Here is a 19,731-nt window from a genome sequence, read left to right on the forward strand (position 1 = left end):
AGAGGGAAGACAATTATGCAGCCATGCTCCAAAGCCAGAAATAACCTTCAATGAGGGACTTAAGCCGCTCAAGCGACAAGGAATACCTCGTAGAGTCCACTCATAGGGGCCAGACATCGAAATCCTCGAAGGGGTTGCCGAGAAGAGGTGTACCGTGAAGAAAGCGACAGAGAAGAAGATGGACAAGGTAAGAAACCCTCAACCGTCGGAAACGAAGGGCCACAAAAAGAAGGTGCAAACAGCAATCTAGGCATCGAAGAAAATGATGACCGAGAGTCGGCTGCGACCAAAAGAATCCCACGGATCCCACCGCAGGGATACAGACGAGGGAAGATCTTCAAAATCCACAAAGGCGAGCGCCGAACGAGAGGCCACTAAGTGAAAGACCACACCCTCGGAACCAGAAACCACCATACCCACGAAGAAGGCCTCCCTGGCCTAAGACACGGAAAGGACCCTCAAGGTGGAAAAAAAGAAAAGAAGCCTCGAAGCAGAAATGGCGGCACTCCTTCAACAAAAGAAAGAGTTCCACGAAGCTCTTAAGGAATTTCGAATTCCCTCGAAACCCGCTGGTGCCGCCAAAAATGCAGAAGGAGAGGAAGATATCCTCGAAACTCTGGCAACCCCCAAACCGCACGAGGAAAACATCATAGAGGAACTTTACGCTCCAGAAGAAGAGGAACACTTGGGGACTTTCGAGCACGAATGGAATGACCTCAACACAGAAAGCCCAGAAAAAGAGGTCTGTAGCTATCCTCTAAGGCTTCGCTGCGCCAGATGACATAGCCTTCTACAACAGCCTCATCAAGAGAGTAGATGATATCTTCGGGGTCCCCTTGAGGAGGAGAAAGGAGTCTACTGTTTCCTCTTAGACACTTTGGCACCATCCACTAAAGGAACACAATACCTCCCAATGTTACCAAGCATCCTGGACCAGGGCAAGGAGGCTTTCAAGGAGCCTGCCTCAGCAAAAAGGGTAACCCCAAGGGTGGAGAAAAAATACAAGCCTTCCACTAAAGACCCTAAATACATTCAGGGAAACACAGTGCCAGACTCCATCATTGTCACCACTGCAAGAAGAAGGGGCAACGCTCACTCCTCCACTTGTCCACCTCCAGAGAGAGAATGCAAAAGAATGGACATGGTAGGGAGAAAGATGGAGATAGTAGCAGCAACGTAATGGCACATTGCAAACTCCAATGCTCTCTTTAACAGGCATGGCCACCAACAATGGGGTGACATCGAGGAACTGATGAACAAGCTCCCAGAAGAAGATAAAAATAGGGCAAAATCCATCATACAGGATGGAAAGAACATAGCTAACACCTACCTAAAATCAGCTCTAGATGCAGCCAATACAGCCAGCAGACAAATGTGCACAGGCACAATTTTGAGAAGGCACGCCTGACTCCGAATATCAGGCTTCAAACAAGAGGTACAAACCTCAATAATCAACAGGCCCTTCACAGGAGAAAGCTTATTTGGAAGTGAGGTTGATGAATCACTTCAACAAATAAAAAAGGACAATGAAAGAGCCAGGGCTATGGGAGCCCTACAACAGAAGAGCACCTTCAAAAGAGGAGGTTTTAACACGAGAAAACCCACAGGAAGGGAAGTCTTCTCAACAGGCCAAAAACAAAAATGAACTCAAGGAGGCGGACAGCAGTCCGGATACCAAGCCTGGCAACAGCAACCAAGGCAGCCCTTTTGGGACAAATGAAGAGGCAGGACCAACCTTTGAGAGGAGGAGGAACAAACTCCAAGTGACTTGCCCACAACAAAAGACCCCCACAGAACATCAGTGGAAGGCAGAATAGCACACCACCTACTGCAATGGAAAGACATTACCACAGACAGCTGTATTTTAAATGTGGTACACCACAGCTATTGTATAGAACTAATAAACCCCCCCCCCCACCAAACCTACCAAAAAAGAAGAGATTCCAAGGAACAGAAATCTTACAATTAATACAAGAATTAAAGGAAAGCCTGCAAAAACAAGCAATAGAGATCGTAACAAGGAGGGAACTCTGCAAAGGAAACTATTCTCCTTACTTTTGGTACCAAAGCAATATTTCACTCTAAGACCCACCTTAGACCTCAGATTCATAAACAAATTCATTTGCACACATCACTCTAAAATGGCAACACTGCAGGAGGTAATCCCGCAGCTTCAAAAGGGGGATTTCATGACAACAATAGATCTAAAGGACACCTATCTGCACCGCCTCAGGTTCTTCCACGAGAACACTCACTACCAATTCAAGGTCCATTCTTTCGGGAGGAAATCAACACCAAGAGTCTTCACAAGGTGCCTAGCAGTGGTTGCTGCATCCCTACGAAGGAGAGAAATACATGTCTATCCCTACCTAGACAACTGACTGGTGAAGGCAAATATAAAACAAAGATGTTACACACATTTCCATCAGATGATCAAAACACTGCAAAAATTGGGGTTTTCAATAAACCATAAGAAATCATCAAAAAAGCCAGAACAAGATAAAACCTTTTGAGGAGCAAGATTAAACTCCAAGATTACATGGGCATTCGCGACCCAAAGAAGAATACAAGCCATCAAACAAGAAACTCGCCTTTACCAGAAGGGTTAGTCTCTGACAGGTAGGATGGTCATAAAACTCATGGGCATGATAGCATCATGCATCCACCCTCATCAATCATGCAGGCCTCCACATCCACCCTCTGCAAGAGTGGCTATGCAGCAGTTAGTTACACACCACAGGGAGTTGGGAGGATCTAGTGGTTGTAACAGAAAAGGTTAAGACGGAGATACAATGGTGGGCATCCAAGAACATAACACTAGGCAGAACTTTCAAAACGCCAACTCCCTCAGTGACCATTACAATTCAGGAAACCTGAAGGGAAGGGGTAGATGGAACAATGCAGCCTCTAGAAAGCACATAAACTTCCTAGAGATGAAGACTGTGTTCCTGGCACTAGGCATTCCAAGCCCACATAGGAAGGAAGACAGTATTAATTCAAGCGGACAACACCTCGACTATGTTTTACCTCAACAAACAGGGAGGAACTAAATCATTCACCCTATGCAAACTAGCTCAAGAAATATGGAAATCGGCCAATTCAAGGAAAATCTACCTACACACAATTCACCTGCCAGGAAAGGGCAACACAGATGCGGATCAATTCAGCAGACATAACAGCAGTTCGCACGAGTGGGAGATAAAACAAACAAGCCTGCAACAGGTCTTCAACCTCTGGGGAACACCACACGTAGACCTATTCGCAACAATGGAGAACAAGAAAAGCCAATTTTTTAGTAGTAAATGTTTTTTTATTGAAGAAATCAACACTGGTCAGGCATCAACAATCACGATCACTTGTCAGACAAATCAGCAGAGGTAAGGCGCATGTACATCAGAGGGCAAGGCGTACAGCGTACAGTAAGTTTTAGTTATACACAGCAAGCCGCCTACAACCCAACCGGGCCGGCCGCGTTTCAAAACAGTGCAACTGTAGTCGGGGTAGCTCCAACTCCTGTCTCCAGCTCGTGCCCTCTGACTTTGACGTAAGGCCTGGCTCAATCCCGCCCCTCAACCGTGCAGATTGTCAACACACTATTAAACTATCAACTCTTCCTTAAACACCCCACCCCTCCCAACCCTCCCGTACCCAGCCCTCCCGTCATCCCCAACACCAACCCCAATAAGCCCACCCCCAACCCCCACCGCCCTCCTCCCCCTCACCTCCCCCCCAGGAGTTCCATGGTCTCAGTCTGGCAGCTCATATCCCATTCTATCATCGCTCGGGGGCGGGCTTGGCGTCACCCTCCATGGGGGCACACTCCGTCAACCTCAAAAGTCGAAGATACCTCGGGCAGGTGACTTCCACAAATTCCGAGGACAGAAGGGCTAGAAACGGCTGCCAAAGTTCCGCATACCTTGCCCCATCCCCCGTTTTGTACAGGGATAGTCTCTCCATACCTAGGACCATCCACAGACGGTGGAGCCACCCCTGATATGCGGGAACGTGGGTCGTGCGCCAATGAGCGACAATGTTCTGTAGCGCCGAACCCAGAGCTATGGCTATCAGGCGTCCCCTCCGCGAACGTAAGGGGTATGTCAGTGCATTTGGGAGCCCTAGGAGGACGTAAGACGGGAAGCGCGGGAGTTCAGTGTCAAAATGTTTATCCACGTCATCCAGCACTTGGCGCCAGTAATCCTGCAATAGGCGGCATTCCCAAAGAATATGCGTGAGGGTACCCAATTGTCCGCAACCTCTCCAGCACAGGGGGTCCTTGTTACTATCCATCTCATACAGTCGTTCTGGGGTGTAGTACCAGTAGGTCACCACTTTCGTTAGAGTATCCGTGAGCCCCATATGATACGCCGAGTGTCGTGCCCTATAGTATACACCCTCCCATTCTTTATGGGTAAATGACCTTCCCATCTCTCTCTCCCAGCGCGCCCTACTCGCACTGTAGGTATGTTGGTGCTTGAGTGTGAGCGTTTTGTATAGATCAGAGATTAACTGCTTGTCCGACTTGCGGGTAATCAACCAATATTCGAAATGCGTCAGTCGCCGATCCGCGTCCGGTCTCACCGTATTACTGAGGGCCCAGTGCCGGATCTGAAAATAGTGGAGTCGCTCAGTCTCCGGGAGGCCAAAGTCCTGGCGCAGCTGCGGGAATGGGATTACGCCTTCGGGCCCGTATATCTGGCATAGGGAGCGGCAACCGGCCGACTTCCAACGTTCAAAGGCCTTTCCGTCCATTCCCGGCTGAAAGTCAGGGTTATCAAAAATGGGGGTGAGAGGGGAGGGGGCCGTCGTGAGACCGAGCTCCACACTCACCCGATCCCATATCTCAAGCGGGACTCGTGTAATGTGGGAGGCATACAAGTTGCGGGGCCTGTGCATTTTGCGCATAAACGGGATCCCTTGCAGCGTACGCCCCGCCACTGCCTGATCTTGGAATAACCAATGCTTCCCGGACTCCCATTGTACCCATTCCGCCAGGAAGCGCAGTTGCGCCGCCTGGAAGTAGGAGGCCAAGTTTGGAATCCCGATCCCCCCTTGTTCCGGCGCGAGCATCGCTATTTGGGCCTTTAGGCGTGGTTTCTTCCCGTTCCACACAAATTGGGAAAGATCCGACTGCACCAGTTTAGTCCAACCTGTAGGAGGGGCGAGAGGTATAGTGCGGAAGACGTACAGAATCTGGGGAAGGATCGTCATCTTGATCGCCGCAACCCTGCCCAGCCAGGACAACGGGAAGTGTTTCCACTGTCCTAGCTCTTGTCGAACTTTCTGCCGGAGAAGGGTGTAGTTGACGTCCACCGTAGTCTGAAGGGAGGCCGCCAGTTTGATCCCCAGGTAAGGAACCGACTCCGCAGCCCATCTCAAGGGGAATTTGGCCTGCAGCGTGGCACGCGTGTCCACTGCCAGTGATAGGTCGAGGGCCACCGATTTAGTCAGGTTAACCTTGAAGCCCGATACGTCTCCGAACCTGTCCAGGACGGCCATGCAAGCAGGGAGAGAGGCCCGAGGATCCGCGAGCGATAACAAGACGTCGTCAGCGTATAGACTGATGACATGAACGTCAGCCCCGAATTTGATGCCTCTAACATCCGGGTTCGTTCGGATGAGCTGTGCCAGCGGCTCCATGTATAAGGCGAATAGGAGGGGGGACAGCGGGCACCCCTGCCGTGTGCCTCTCCCAATCTGGAACCGCGAGGACGACAAGCCATTAACCCTAACTGATGCCGAGGGAAATTTATAGCAGTTAAGTACTCTGGCCCGGAATTTGGGACCCATACCAGCCTTCAGGAGGACCTTCTCAAGATAGGGCCAATGAACCCTATCAAAGGCCTTTTCTGCGTCGATGGCTAACAGCAGATACTCGCCCTGCGTGCGGGATGCTTTCTCAATGAGATGGAGGGCCCGCTTGGTATTATCAGAGGTCTGGCGCTCGGGGATGAAGCCCGCCTGATCCGGTTGTATAAGGCCCCCCATGTAGGGGCTCAGCCTAGACGCGAGGATGCTTGTGTAGAGTTTAAGATCGACATTTAAAAGGGAGATGGGCCGGTACGCCCCACAGTCAGTAAGATCTTTGTCGGGCTTGGGTATAACCGCTATGGACGCTTCAAGCAGGTCCCGGGAGATCGCCCCGTCCTCCGCAAACGAGGTATAGAGTCTGGCCAGTAAAGGGGCAAGTTGAACACAAAAGGTCTTGTAGAAGCTCGCCGGGAAGCCATCCGGCCCCGGCGCCTTCCCAAGTTTGAGCCGTGAGATCGCTGAGATAACGTCCTCCGGTCTGATGTCTCTCTCCAGGTTATCTACTTGGTCTTGGGTCAGGGCTGGCAGCGGTATCTCCGCGAGAAAAGCCAGTTCCGCCTCTTGGTTAGGCGGGTCTGCTTCATAGAGAGTGGCATAAAAGTCGCGGAAAGCCTCCGCTATTGCGAGGTCACCGTGGACCCTAGTGCCATCAGGACCCTTGAGTTCCTTAATTTCACGTTTCTGGGCCACCGTGCGTAGCTTGTGTGCCAGGAGGCGCCCGCATCTATCCCCCCCAGTGTAGTAGGCATGTTTCAGCCGTAAAGTTGCATACTCCGCCCTGTCGATGTCCAGAGCTGCCAGTTGTTGATGGGCGGCTCGTAATTGGCGCCAAATCCTCGGGGCTCCCGTCCTTCTATGGATTTGCTCAAGCTCTCTGGTCTTTTGGGTGAGTTCGTCTCTCTTGATCTGGCGGTCTTTGTTTTCCGCAGAGGAGAGCGAAATAAATTCACCCCTCAGCACAGCCTTGAGCGCAGCCCATTGTGTAGCCAGCGCCGTGTCCCCGTTACTGTTGTGGGACAGGTAGTCTTTTATGGCGTCCTGAATTCTAGTGACCGTGTCCTTCCTATGGAGCAAAGAGTCCCGGAGGCGCCACACCCTGCCCAAACGCGGTTCTCGAGGTCCTCTGAGGGTGATCGTGACCGGTGCGTGATCAGATAAAGACGCAGTCCCGATGTCTGCATTGGTGACAAGTGGGCGAGCGGCAGTGGAGACAAGCAGGTAATCTAGGCGTGCATATGTCCTACGCGCTGCTGAGAAGTGCGTGTAGTCTGTTTCGCCTGGGTGAAGCTCGCGCCACACATCCACAAGCCCAAGGTCCCTCAAGCGGCCCAGACCCGACTGAGACAAGGCACCCACCCGGCCAAAGCGCTGACAGGACCGATCTAGCAAGTTGTCCAGGACTAAATTCAAATCCCCCCCAAGCAGAATGTGGCGGTCCACCGTGTCAGTCGCATCTGTAAGTGCGGAGTGTAGGAACCTTTCCTGGCCTTCGTTTGGGACGTAGATCGAGCCAATCGTGTAGTTCAGACCCCCTAACGCAAACCTGTAAACTAGCAACCTGCCCTTAATTTCTGCCATCTTACCCAAAACCTTACCCCTGAATGTGCGCGCCACCAGAATAGCCACCCCGGCCTTCTTGTCGGTGCAGGAGGAGAAAAATTGTAGTGGAAATGTACTAGAATGAAGGCGGTGGCAGTCCTTAGCTAGGAGGTGTGTCTCTTGCAAGAGGCAAATGTCAGCATTGGAATGCTCTAGAAGCAAGAGTACCGCCTTACGTTTCACAGGGTTATTCAGGCCTCTCACGTTGAGAGTGAGCACTACCAAGTCACCCATTGTTGTCCAATGAAGTAAAGATTATCAGCTGACCCTCAATGCCGCGCTCCATGCCCGCAACAGCAAGTCCATCCCCCTCCCCGCTATGCCGCCATTCCCTCCCCCGCAGCATCGGCATTCCATACATCCAACCAGCCACGCACCTTGGAACTCCCCACCCCCCCTCCCCAAGCCCAACCACAAAGAACTCACCCAACCCCCAAGGCCCACCCCCCTCCCCCCCAACTGCAAACCCTCAATGTGTGTCCAAAAGAAGATCATAGTCTCTCATCCAGGGATGAATAGGAGAAAAGTGAAGTAAAACAAGACAGTCTTACTTGAGTGTCCGGGAGTCTGTCTCCCGCCAACGGCCAGAAGGCCAGAACGGACATATGAATCAGGCAGTGTCTGGAGATGGTCATCCTGTGGGGCCCGAACCACCATCCGTGGCCACGGCGTCCACCGCGGCGCGCTGACCCGCTGCAATCTCCGTCGCTGGGGGTTTCTTAATCCGTCTCTTACGACGCTGTTGACTCCATTGTGGCCTCCTCCCCTCGGTCTCTGGCAAGGGCCCCCGGTCTTCCGCGTCCTCCGTCGGCGTCTCAATGCCAAGCAGCGAGCAAGCTTCAGCCACCGACCGAAGTTGGTACTGCTTATTTTCCAGCTTGAAGATCAGGCGGAAGGGGTGGCCCCAACTGTATGGAACACCCTTCTGCTGTAGGAAGGAGGTGACCGGCTTGAAGAGCCGGCGTTTATGTAACGTAAGCGCAGCCAGGTCCTGAAACAGCAGCGGTGATGTGCCCTGAAAGGCTATCGGGTGCGTCTGGCGAGCTTTTTGAAGAATTTCCTCCTTAGTGCGATAGTCCTGAACACACACCAGGATGTCGGGCGGCGGGGCCGTCGCCGCTCGGGGTGGGCCAGTCCTGTGGGCTCTGTCTAGCTGCAAGGGTGAGTCCAGCGGCCTCCCCAGCACGTGGTTGAAGAGTTCCCTGGCGTAGCGAAAGGCGTCCTGAGTAGCGTCAGACGTGGCAACGTTGCGAATACGGATGTTGTGTCGCCTGGAACGATTTTCCAGGTCTTCCAGATGAAGTTGCAAATCCACCTGTTGATCATGTAGGCGAATGATCTCCTGCTGCTGAGTCGAAAGTTCCGTCTCCCGTTCGTCGCCCTTGGCCTCCAAGTCTGCCACCCGTTCCCCTATGCCGTCCATCTCGCGCCGCACCTCCCGGATCTCGCTGGCAAACTCAGTCTTAAGGGCTTGGATGTCCTCCCTCAGGGTGGCGAAGAGGGACTCCAGGAAGGCCTTCGTGATGGGTTCCGAGTCCTCCTCCAGGGCCCGCCCCGGCTTCTTCGGCGCCGGGGCCAAAGTATCTTTCTGCTGAGGGGATTGCGTTTTGGCGAACATTTCCTTCACCGTCTTGCCTCGGGGCGGCCTGCCCGCGGACATTCCTCCGTCCCAGTGGCCCAGGCGCCCCCTCCTCCGCTGCCCCTCCTGGTCGGTGGTCGTGGTCCGCTGCGAGCCCGCCACCAGCCGAGGGGTCCCCCGGCGTTACTCCCTCCAACCGCCCCTCCTTCAGTCGTGGCGCAGTATCAACGCGCGTCCCTCACGACCTCCGTGCAAATCTCGGTGGAGGGCCTGTGTGGCAACCAAGCTGTGAAGATCAAGGCCCCCGGGGAGGGAAGAAAGTCTTGGCCGCGGGGCCGCGTGGGGGTAAAAGATCCCGGCGCGGTCGGTGGTGCTTCCTTGGTGCAGCTCCCTGGTTGGCGCTATCCGGCACACCGGGAGGGGGGCAGGCCCACCCAGACTCCTCAGGGCCGCTTCTGGTAGGATGGCAATAGATGTCCCAGAGACGGGGCCCCCACGGGGACCCAAACAGTTCAGGGGGTGGTAGGGCCCAGCAGACCCCGGGTCGAAATGCCCACCGGGAGGCTCTCTGCACAGTCACTCCTGTCGCGCTCCGGGACCCCCTCAACGCAGCCTAACGTGCCCAGGGCCCGCTCTCACCTCTGTGCGCGCCACACTGCTGGTCTCCGAGATGGGCGGGCCGATGCACTCTCCTCTCCGTCAGGGCCGCCTCTCTCGCTCCGCCGGACCTCAGGCGCCTCTCGCGGGGGTCCCGGACCCGCAGCAGCCACTAAACGTCCGTGAAGGGGACCCGTCCCAGGGCCCAGCAGATGCACCCTCCCGCGGCCGCGTCCTCCGCCGCACGACGGCCTCGCTTTCACCCAGAGGGGGGGATGGGCGCTCCTATGCCCTCGAGCCGTTACGCTGCTCCGCTTCTGCCCACGGCGACGATGGATGCCTCTGAACAGTCCGCTCTGGTGCTGAGACGGCTCCGGCAGCCCCTGACACCGACTTCAGTCGGAAAAGGCGCCGGAACCGGTGCCGAATACAGGCCGTTGGCAGGAGTTGAGGTGAGACACGTCCTCTCACTCTGCCATCTTGGCCACGCCGAAAAGCCAATTTTTTGCCTCCATGTTTCAACACCACCTATCAAAAGGGAATGCCCTGTCACTAAACTGGTCAGGTACATATGAATACATGTTTCCTACAATTCCCCTACTACAAAGGATTCTGGGGAAAGCCAGACAACCAGCAACAAACCTAATACTCATAGCCCATCATTGGGCAAGACAAACCTGGTACTCAAGCCTAATTGAACTCTCCAGGGGACAAGCGATCAAGCTCAAGGCAGACATGGACCTCCTCACAATGCAAAGGAGGCAAATCTTTCACCCAGAACCAGCAACTCTCAGCCTAGCAGCCTGGTCCCTGAATATATAGAGTTCGAACATTTAAACTTGCCCAAAGCAATGGAAATACTAAAGGTGGTAGGAAAAATGACCTTAAAACAATGCTACGCAGCTACATAGAAACGGTACATCATATGGTGCACAAGAAACAATACCTTAAGCTCAATTTCTCCACAAGAAACCATGCTCATATATCTGACACACTTGCTTGACAGTAACATCAACTACTCAAGCCTCAAGCTGCACCTGGCAGCAATTGTAGCATAACCAGGTGCAATTCATGTAAACGTTTACAGCACCACTCATCAAAAGATTGCTTGAGGGGTCTAAGAGGAATGCACCCCCAAGAAAGGCTCCAGCCCTAATGTGGTGCTTAAACCCTGTCTTAACACAACTAATGACAGGACCATTCGAGCCCATGCACAAAGCAGAACTCAAATACATCACCATAAAGACTACCTTCTTAATAGCCATAACATCTCTACGATGAGTAAGTGAAACACGAGCGTTAACTATTGAGGAACCATACATGCAAATCCACAAGGACAAAGTTATCCCAAGGGCAAACCCTCAATTTGTACCCAAGGTAGTAAGCAAGTTCCCCATGAACCAAAGCATACATCTAGCTGTCGTCTTCCAAAACCTGCAAACACGACTAGAAAGAAACCTTCATACATTGGACGCAAGGGCTTTACTATACTATCTACAAGAGACAAAACAACTCCGTAAAGGTAATCAATTGTTCGTCTCTCCCTCAAAGTCCAACAAGGGAGAACCTGTGACAAAGGGGACAATTACACGTTGGATTGTAGAGGCAATTCAAGTATGCTATGCCTCAGCAGGAAAAACTCAAAAGACACAACCAAAAGCCCACTCAACAAGGAAAAAGGGAGCAACACTGGCGTTGATGGCCAACATACCAATAGACACCATATGTGCTGCTGCAACATTGGCATCCCCACACACATTCACCAAACATTAGTGAATGGATATACAGATGACTAAGGAAGCTCAAGTGGGGCAAAAGGTACTTCAACACCTGTTCGCAAAGTCTTCCTCACCATACCACAGCCACCCCAAGGAGTGGGAAACTGCTACATAATCTAATGCATAGCATGTGAATCCAGAAAAGAAATCATGCTGCAAAACAAAATGGTTACATACCAGTAGGAGTAGTTTTGCAGCTTGGAGAGTTTTCTGGATTCACATGCAACCCACCAACATCCGCTCAAAGGAGGCATGGTAACAGGTGGGACAAAAGATAACTGAAATCAAGGGACTAACATCTAGAGACAACAGGATTTAAGACTTACCCTAGAGAAAAAAAGGGGGAAAAAATCCGAAGATGGCTACCACGCATAGGAATCTCATGGGCACCGTCTGGCATCACACAAGGGATGGACCTAGCACCAAATGGTGGTTAATAACGTCACAAGCAAGAAAAAAAGACTATTCCGGACCCAACCACTAGATGACGAAATAATGCACCTGTGAATCAAGAAAACTCTTTAAGCTGCAAAACTACTCCTACTGGTAAATAACCATTTAATTATTATCATTTTATTGTTATATTTTGCACTGCTCAAAGAGCAGTGTGGTGACGTTTCTCTGCCTTAGCGGAGGAGCTGCCACTGTCTACACCACTACCCTCTACGCCCCTCTACGCTACTCTACTCTACGCCACTCCACTCTATTCCACTCCACTCCATGCCATGCCACTCTAAACCACTCCACTGTACACTATCCACTCTATGCTGCCTGCACTGTACGCTATTGCAATCTGTGCCACTTCACTCAACTCCACTCTATGCATATCTCTTTCACACCACTGTACACTATGCCACTGTACTCTATGCCATCCCACTCTATGCCACTCCACTTTATTCCACTCTTTTTCACTCTACTCTTCTTCACTCTACTCTAATCCACTCCACTCTATGCCACCTCAATCTGCGCCACTTAACCCCACCCCACTCCACTGTACAACTCTGTACTCTATGCCACTTCACTCTACACTAAACCAAACTAGGACACTCTGCTGTACCCTACCCCACTCCACTCTAAGCCATCTCACTCTACGCCACTTCACTATAGGCCACTTCACTCTATGCCACTTCACTCTGCGCTATTTCACTCTGCCAATTCACTGTGTGCCACTCTATGCCACTCCACTGTGTGCCACTTCATCTACACCACTCAACTCAATGACACTTCACTCTACATGAATGCACTCTACGCCACACCACTCTACGCCACACCACTCTACGCCACACCACTCTACACCACTCCACTCTACCCGATACCACTCTTCACCACTCCCCTCTTTACCACTCCCCTCGCCTCTTAGACACTCGCCTCTTCCCTACTCCCTTCTACACCACTCCAGTCTACGCCACTCCACTCTCCACTATTCCACTCTACTCTACTCCAATCCATGCCCTCCACTCTAGGCCACTCCACTCTACGCTATTTCCCTCTATAGAACTCCACTCTGTGCCACTCTACACCACTGCACTGTATGCTATTTTACATTAAGCCACTCCACTCTACACCACTACAGTCAATGCCACTCCACTGTACGCCACTCAGCTCTATGCCGCTGCACTCAGTCAACCCACTTTAATCTATTCCACTTCAATTAATGCCACTCCATGCTGCACCACTCCTGTTTATGCCACTTCATTCTATGCTATTCCACTCCAATCCACTCTGCACACCTCCACTCTATGCTATTTTACTCTACACCATGCCACTGCACTGTACCACTATTCCACTTCACCCCACTCCAGTCTATGCTATTCCAGTCTACCCAGTTCCACTCTACACCATTCCATTCTACACCATTCCACTCTACTCCACTCTGCTTCATTCCACTATACTCCACCCTATGCCACATGACTCTAGGCGACTTCATTCTAGGCTATTTCACTGTATGCTGCTCCACTGTACACCACACCACTTAACTCTACAACACTCCACTCAATGCCACTCCACTCTGTGTTATTCTAGTCTATGCCACTCAAATGTACGCCACTCCTCTCTTCTCAACTCTATACCACTTCACTCGATTTCACTCTCTACCACTCCACTGTACACCACTACCCTATATGCTATTTCACTTTATGCCGCTCCATGCCACTCCACAACACATTATTCCACTATACTCCACTCTTCGTCACTCTACTCTATCAAACTTCACTCTATTCTTTTCTACTCTATGCCACTCCACTGCACGCCACTACACGCTATTCCACTTTATGTCGCTCCGCTCGACACCCCTCCATCTGCACCACTCATCTGCCTCTGCTCTATTTCACTCTGTGCCTCTCCACTCTCCACTATTCCACTCTACACCACTCCACTCTATGCTATTCCACTCTATGCCACTCCACTCTACATCATCCACTCTACACCATTCCACTCTACTCTATTCCATTCTACTTCATTCCACTCCACTCTACTCTACACTACACCACTCCACTGTAAGTCACTCAACTGTACGCCACTCTATTCTATGCCACTCTACTCTACGCCACTCCATGCCACTCCACTCTGCTATTCTACTGTACTCCACGCTTTCTACACCACCTCACCCTACACTATTTTACTCTACGCTGTTTCACTCTATTCCACTCCACTCCACCCTGTCACTCCACCTAGTCTATTCCACTGAACGCCACTCAGTCCTAAACTAGTGTACGCCACTCCTCTCTACGCTATTGCATTCTATGCTATTCCATGCTGCACCACTCTGCACCACTCCACTCTACGCCACTCAATTCCACTCTACTCCACACTTCACCACTCCATTCTTCGCTTTTCCACTCTACGCCTCTCAACTGTACACCACCCCACTCTGTGCCACCCTACTATATGCTTTATATATTCAATGAAAAAAACCAAAGGTTAAAGTGATGTTATACTTAGGTGACAATTTTCTGTCACAGTGTAACTTATTAAACATTATATTTATATATCTGTCTATCTATCTATATATATATATATATATATATATATAAATATATATATATATATATATATATATATATATATTTATATATATATATATATATATATATATATATATATAAAATTATCTACTGGCAGTCGTCAGTGGGTAGTTATAGTATAGTTTTATTTATAAATATATATATATATATATATATATATATATATATATATATATATATATATATATATATATATATAAAATTATCTACTGGCAGTCGCCAGTGGGTAGTTATAGTATAGTTGAGACCTAGTTTCTATCAAAAAGTTGATTACAGTTGCCTATCTCTTTGGCGCCGGTGGAGGAATTTTCATGAAATTCTCCCAGAAAATTTGCCCGTTACTTCAGCTGCTGTCTGGAAAGCTTCAGGGTGATTTTTCAAGTGGGGGCAGAGAAAAAGAGAGTTCCCAAAATGTGTTTTCCCCATGTTTATTCCCATAGGACCTTTAGACATGACTACAGCCCAAACCGCTGGACGGAATGACCACACTTGGCCAAAAGCTAGCTTTTGGTCCACTGATCATGCGTTTTGTGATTTGGTGTAAATCCATTCAGCAGTTTTGGAAATATTAAGGGAAATTCAAATTTAAATAAATATATATATATATATATATACACGCGGATCCAGCAGCCCGGTGTTGAAATCTGATTGGCTGCCAACACTTGAACCAGGAAGTGATGGCAGCGATCTTGGGACTTACCCTGAGCTGAGTACACAAGAAACATAAAAAATAAAGAAAGGGGGGCAGAGTAGAAATACCGTGACCCCCAGCACTGGTGGCTGGCAGATGGGTCCCACAGACACCGCTGGGGGTTAACCCCTTCGCTGCGGGGGTTATTTTCCTGTTGTGCTGGGGGGAGGGGGGCGCGCACGGCGCCCGCATGCTCATGACAAGCTGAGCTCGTCATGAGTCACGGCGCTCCTGTGCTCATGACGAGCTCAGCTCGTTACAGGTGCATTACCTGCCGTGGAACGCTCAGCACAGCAGGGGAATTATCCCCGCATGGGAGCGTTCCACGGCTCATGACGAGCTGAGCTGGTCATGAGCACCGGAGCGCCGTGGCTCATGACGAGCTCAGCTCGTCATGAGCATGAAAGAGGTTAAAAATGTTTTGGGTGGGTCAATTTTTCACCAAAATTGATTGCCAAATCCCAGGGGCACTGCTTTTAATTATGAGGGGGGGGGTGCCCATACAGCACCGCCGTGCCCTGGAGTCCGTCTGCTCCCCGGGCAAACAATAGTAAAATAATGCTAGGGGCCCCCACACAGCCCTGAGGACTGCCACCTTCCTGGGGCAAACAATGATAACTTAATGCGGGGGTGCATGCAGACCCCTTCCGCAGCCCTGTGGCCCCCACTTCCCCAGGGCTACACTTTAAATCCCTCCTTGCAGCGCAGGGGAATGGCACCTCCCCAGGGCTTTACTTTCATCAAACGCAGGATGGACACGCTGACCCCTTCCCCCAAAGACCCGGTAACCGCCACCTCCCTGTGGCTTTTCTTAAATTGAATGTGGTGGCCAAATCCAAGAAAGGAGGGGGCAGCGCGACTCCCTCCTGGAGCCATAGACCAACCTCGCAGGGCTACTGGCTCCTGCTATGTGCCGGGGGGTTAAAACTCCAGCCAAGTCACAATGAACACTCTGCTTCCAGCAAGCAAGAGTAGAAAAATGCTCCCTCTTGCTAGAAGAGGAGCATTCATCTGTTTCCCTGCCTGCTGTCAAGTGGGCGGGGAAACAGACAAATTGCTTTCACACACAGGGGGCTGCATTTCCAGCATCTCCCTGTGTGTGAAAGCAATGCCGGCTTCCATAGGAGGCGTGGAATCGGCAGGGAATGCGGAGGCCTTCAGGCTCCCCTGTGGTCCCTGGGGAGAGTGGGTGTAATCAGCATTTCTGTATGCCTGTCTTTTAATGCCTGGGTTATCACATTAAATTAAGACCTTTTGGCTTTGCCAATGCTTGCTGTCTCTTGTACGTAATCTGCGCCTTAATTGATCTGCACTTTGTACGAGTTATGAAAACCCTTGATATTTGAAAGCTATCTTTACTGCAGTGTGACATCCTTTAGAGTGAAATAGCTGAACAAATTAATAAATGTTAGATAAATAACAAATATTGTGCGGGGCAGCAAATGTGATTCAGAAAGAAATATGAATACATTTATCATTGTGCTCTTGGCAAGTCATGGTTTGCTTTTCTTTACATTGATAGGATACCGTTTCAGCATTGCTAGAGCGTACATCTGCAGAGCTTGAAGCAGTAGAACAAGAATTAGCTCAAGAAAAAGAGGAGGAAGAAGATCATGAACAGCAGGAAGACTGGTAAAGTGTTTCCAGTTATTAGACCCGCTTATTTTTTTAACAATATCAACAATTCTACATCCTTACAGATTCATACAAACTCAAATGATATTTGTGGGGTGCGTAATTTATATTAACATATAGAAGGGTTTGAATTATTTCCAACATTGATGTTACAAAATATAGGTATATGGGTGGTTTAAAATTATGATACCCATATCTGAGTACATCAAAGAAACTCTAATGTCACCACCTGTTTCTTTAGGCAATCGTTTTAAGTTTGTTTTTAATCCTGCACTTTTACATTAAAAAATATAAACTTAATCAGAATCACAAAGCATAACAGAGGAAGTGACATTGTGAGGTTCATATCACATGTATTTTCTCAGTAACTCAATCACACACGGTGACAAAGAATGTGGCATGTGGTAAAAGCAGAGCTCTTCCAACATTCTCCTACCACCCTCATGTTTGTGGAAACCCAAGAGATGCAGAAGAAGATGGGTGAGACTGCCTGATTTATTACGGGGCAAAGGGTCAAGGGGCTGGGCGCAGCGGCTCAGAAGCCTGCGCTGGGATGATTGTGAGTGTTAGCTACGGACAAAGGAGCACCTTAATTTGTACCGGTGTGTGCAGGAACCCTTGCTCTAAAAATAGAGAAAAACAGATATGTGAGTCGTGGAAACTGAAGCTGAAAGGTTAACAGTTTTATTAAGAAGATGTAACTTCTAGAACCAGAAATATAAAGGCATAAAAATCACATTAGTTCTGTGTCCAGAGCTCTGCATTCTCAGATAGCCTTGTGGACATCAGAATGACGGTTTTCAGATAGTCAGAGTGAAGATTTAAACCTTAAGGACACATTTATCATTTGTGGCAGGAATGCATTCAAAAAGCAAAGTACATATTATGTGGGAAGACTCACATCTGCCTATAAGTGAGAAATCCTGCAATTACAATATAAACACTTCAAATATAATGAGGAAAAAGCCAGGTTAACAGAATACATAGCAAATGCAACATTTCATAAGACAGACTATAACATAAAGCAGCACAGTTAGAGTGCATGTACAAATACAAGGGTACTCGAGTAACCCTTGGGAAAAACTCACTTGTCCGACACTTATGTACAGACGAGGAGTAGTTCAAAGAGGTCTTTGTGAACCTCCTTTTTATATGTTTTAAGATGGCGAGAAGTCTATAATAAGTCATCTTGCGCCGCCTCGTGCTCTGTATCCTGCCTGCGTCATTTATGGTCAGTTCCGTACCCTTCCTATCGATATGTTCGAAAAGCAGCCCTTTCTCGTAAACGTGGCACTTATTCTAGGCTAAAGGTCATGCATTGTTGACTTGAGGCTTACCGTAAATTAGCTTTTAGTTTAACAGAGAAAGCGCCTTACAGTACATATTATGTGAGGATGTACCATCTGTATATCCTGTTACCACGTCTATCCCAGCTGCATGGCACTGCTGAGGGGCCCAAGTTCCTCTTTTCTCAAATACAGTTAGAGGATGTGGCCTCCTGTCATGTCGAAAGAATTGGGTGGAAGGGAAGTTGACCTTTAGCCCACAAGCGGGGTGGGGGCCAGAACAGGAGCGAGTAGCCTCGCAGACAGTGGAGCTGGGTGAATTCTTGATCAGACCTGCTTTTGCTTACTTAAACAGAAAATGGCAGTACTGTGGCCAATTTAACCAAGGCCTATATTTTAGAACAGTAAGGCCTACACACAGGGGTCTATGCTAGCTGATATTTATACAGTAAAATATCTACCTCTCTCATTCCCCTCTCTTGTTCATATTATTGAACACCATTGATCATTATTCAATCCGCATATTTAGCTGGTGCCGGGGGGAGTGGCCACGGTGAGTCATGAAGAAGCGGTTCTTCAGTGTTCAGGGCACTTCCCAAGTCTTCATGTGGTGCCCCTAATTTGTCACACATTGTCTCATAAAGATGTACCAAGTCTCTCCTTGAGGGAAGTGGTGGGCCACTATGCACCTGGGCCTGGTACTGACTATCAGGAGGAACCTGTAATGTGCGAGAGTCAGGGATGATAAGCTCTACTATGTTTAACGTTGCTAACTCTTCCCCATCCCCTTGTCCCGTGCATATTCCTGAGTATTCACCTGAGTCTGCATAATTCAACCCAACCACTTTTGAGCTGAATCTCTTAACACAATACAGTATAATCTGTGTCCCGAAATACAACATCACCAACACACATAATATAGGCATTATAAATTTTAGTACTGCAGATAGCCATGAAGGCATCCAGTCCAAGTTGGACCAATTACGTAAAACATCTGCTTTTGCACCTCCTTGCTCAGGCATCTGTCTCCCCAAATTGTCAAAGTCCTCAATGGCCTTTGTAAGTGTTCCGTTATCCGCATCATTGGCCAAAATGAAGACACAGCAGGACGACTTTCTCACTTTGGCGCATCCACCACTATTCATTGCAGTTAACTGGTCCAAAACATAGCGATGTTCCAGAACCATGAGTCTCAAAGGTCGGAGTTCTTCTTTCACGGCGTTGAACCCATCACGGGTGTTGTTGACAAGCTGCATCAGCTCGTACCTGGTCACTTGGAGCCAGCGAGCATTGGCTTTGGTCTGGAACAGGGGGAAAACGCCCCCGACGAAAAGTTCAGCATCGTTGAAAAGGCGAAAGTCATGTGTAATCTCATGAAAAGGGCCATCTGAGAAATACTTCTTGGCTTCCCTTTTCTGGTGGTGGAGCAGGGTGACATCACCTGTCATCGGGTGTGTATGGATGTTGGAAATGTTCGCTGCTGGAACAACCAGATGCAGTTCATGCATCGTCACGATGGAACAAAGGCCTTGCCAGTGGGGAGGCAGCTGCAGATAGATGTGGTCTCCGCAGGCCCAATAGATGTCCATGAGGCTGGAGGTGCCATACTTAAGGTCCAGATTAAAAAGTGTGTTACTGCAATTAGTATTTCGACCCACAGGAACTGTTCCGTTACCTAGGAAGCAAAGGAGAGTAGACTTTAGCTTGTATGCTCTTTTCTGTTTGTATGGTGTAC

The 19,731-nt window shown here is 49.5% G+C and overlaps 1 protein-coding gene across 1 annotated transcript in view; it reads left to right on the forward strand.

The window, feature by feature from the left end:
• WWC2 (WW and C2 domain containing 2) overlaps positions 1 to 19,731 on the forward strand; it is a 1,026,812-nt gene that overhangs the window by 779,537 nt on the left and 227,544 nt on the right. Inside the window, exon 17 of the mRNA XM_078677991.1 lies at positions 16,598 to 16,707. Coding sequence (XP_078534117.1) covers positions 16,598 to 16,707 — 110 coding nt within the window. The remainder of the gene's footprint in view (positions 1 to 16,597; positions 16,708 to 19,731) is intronic.

This window comes from Lissotriton helveticus, chromosome 2_2, assembly GCF_964261635.1.
Source record: "Lissotriton helveticus chromosome 2_2, aLisHel1.1, whole genome shotgun sequence".
Taxonomy (NCBI): Eukaryota; Metazoa; Chordata; class Amphibia; order Caudata; family Salamandridae; genus Lissotriton; species Lissotriton helveticus.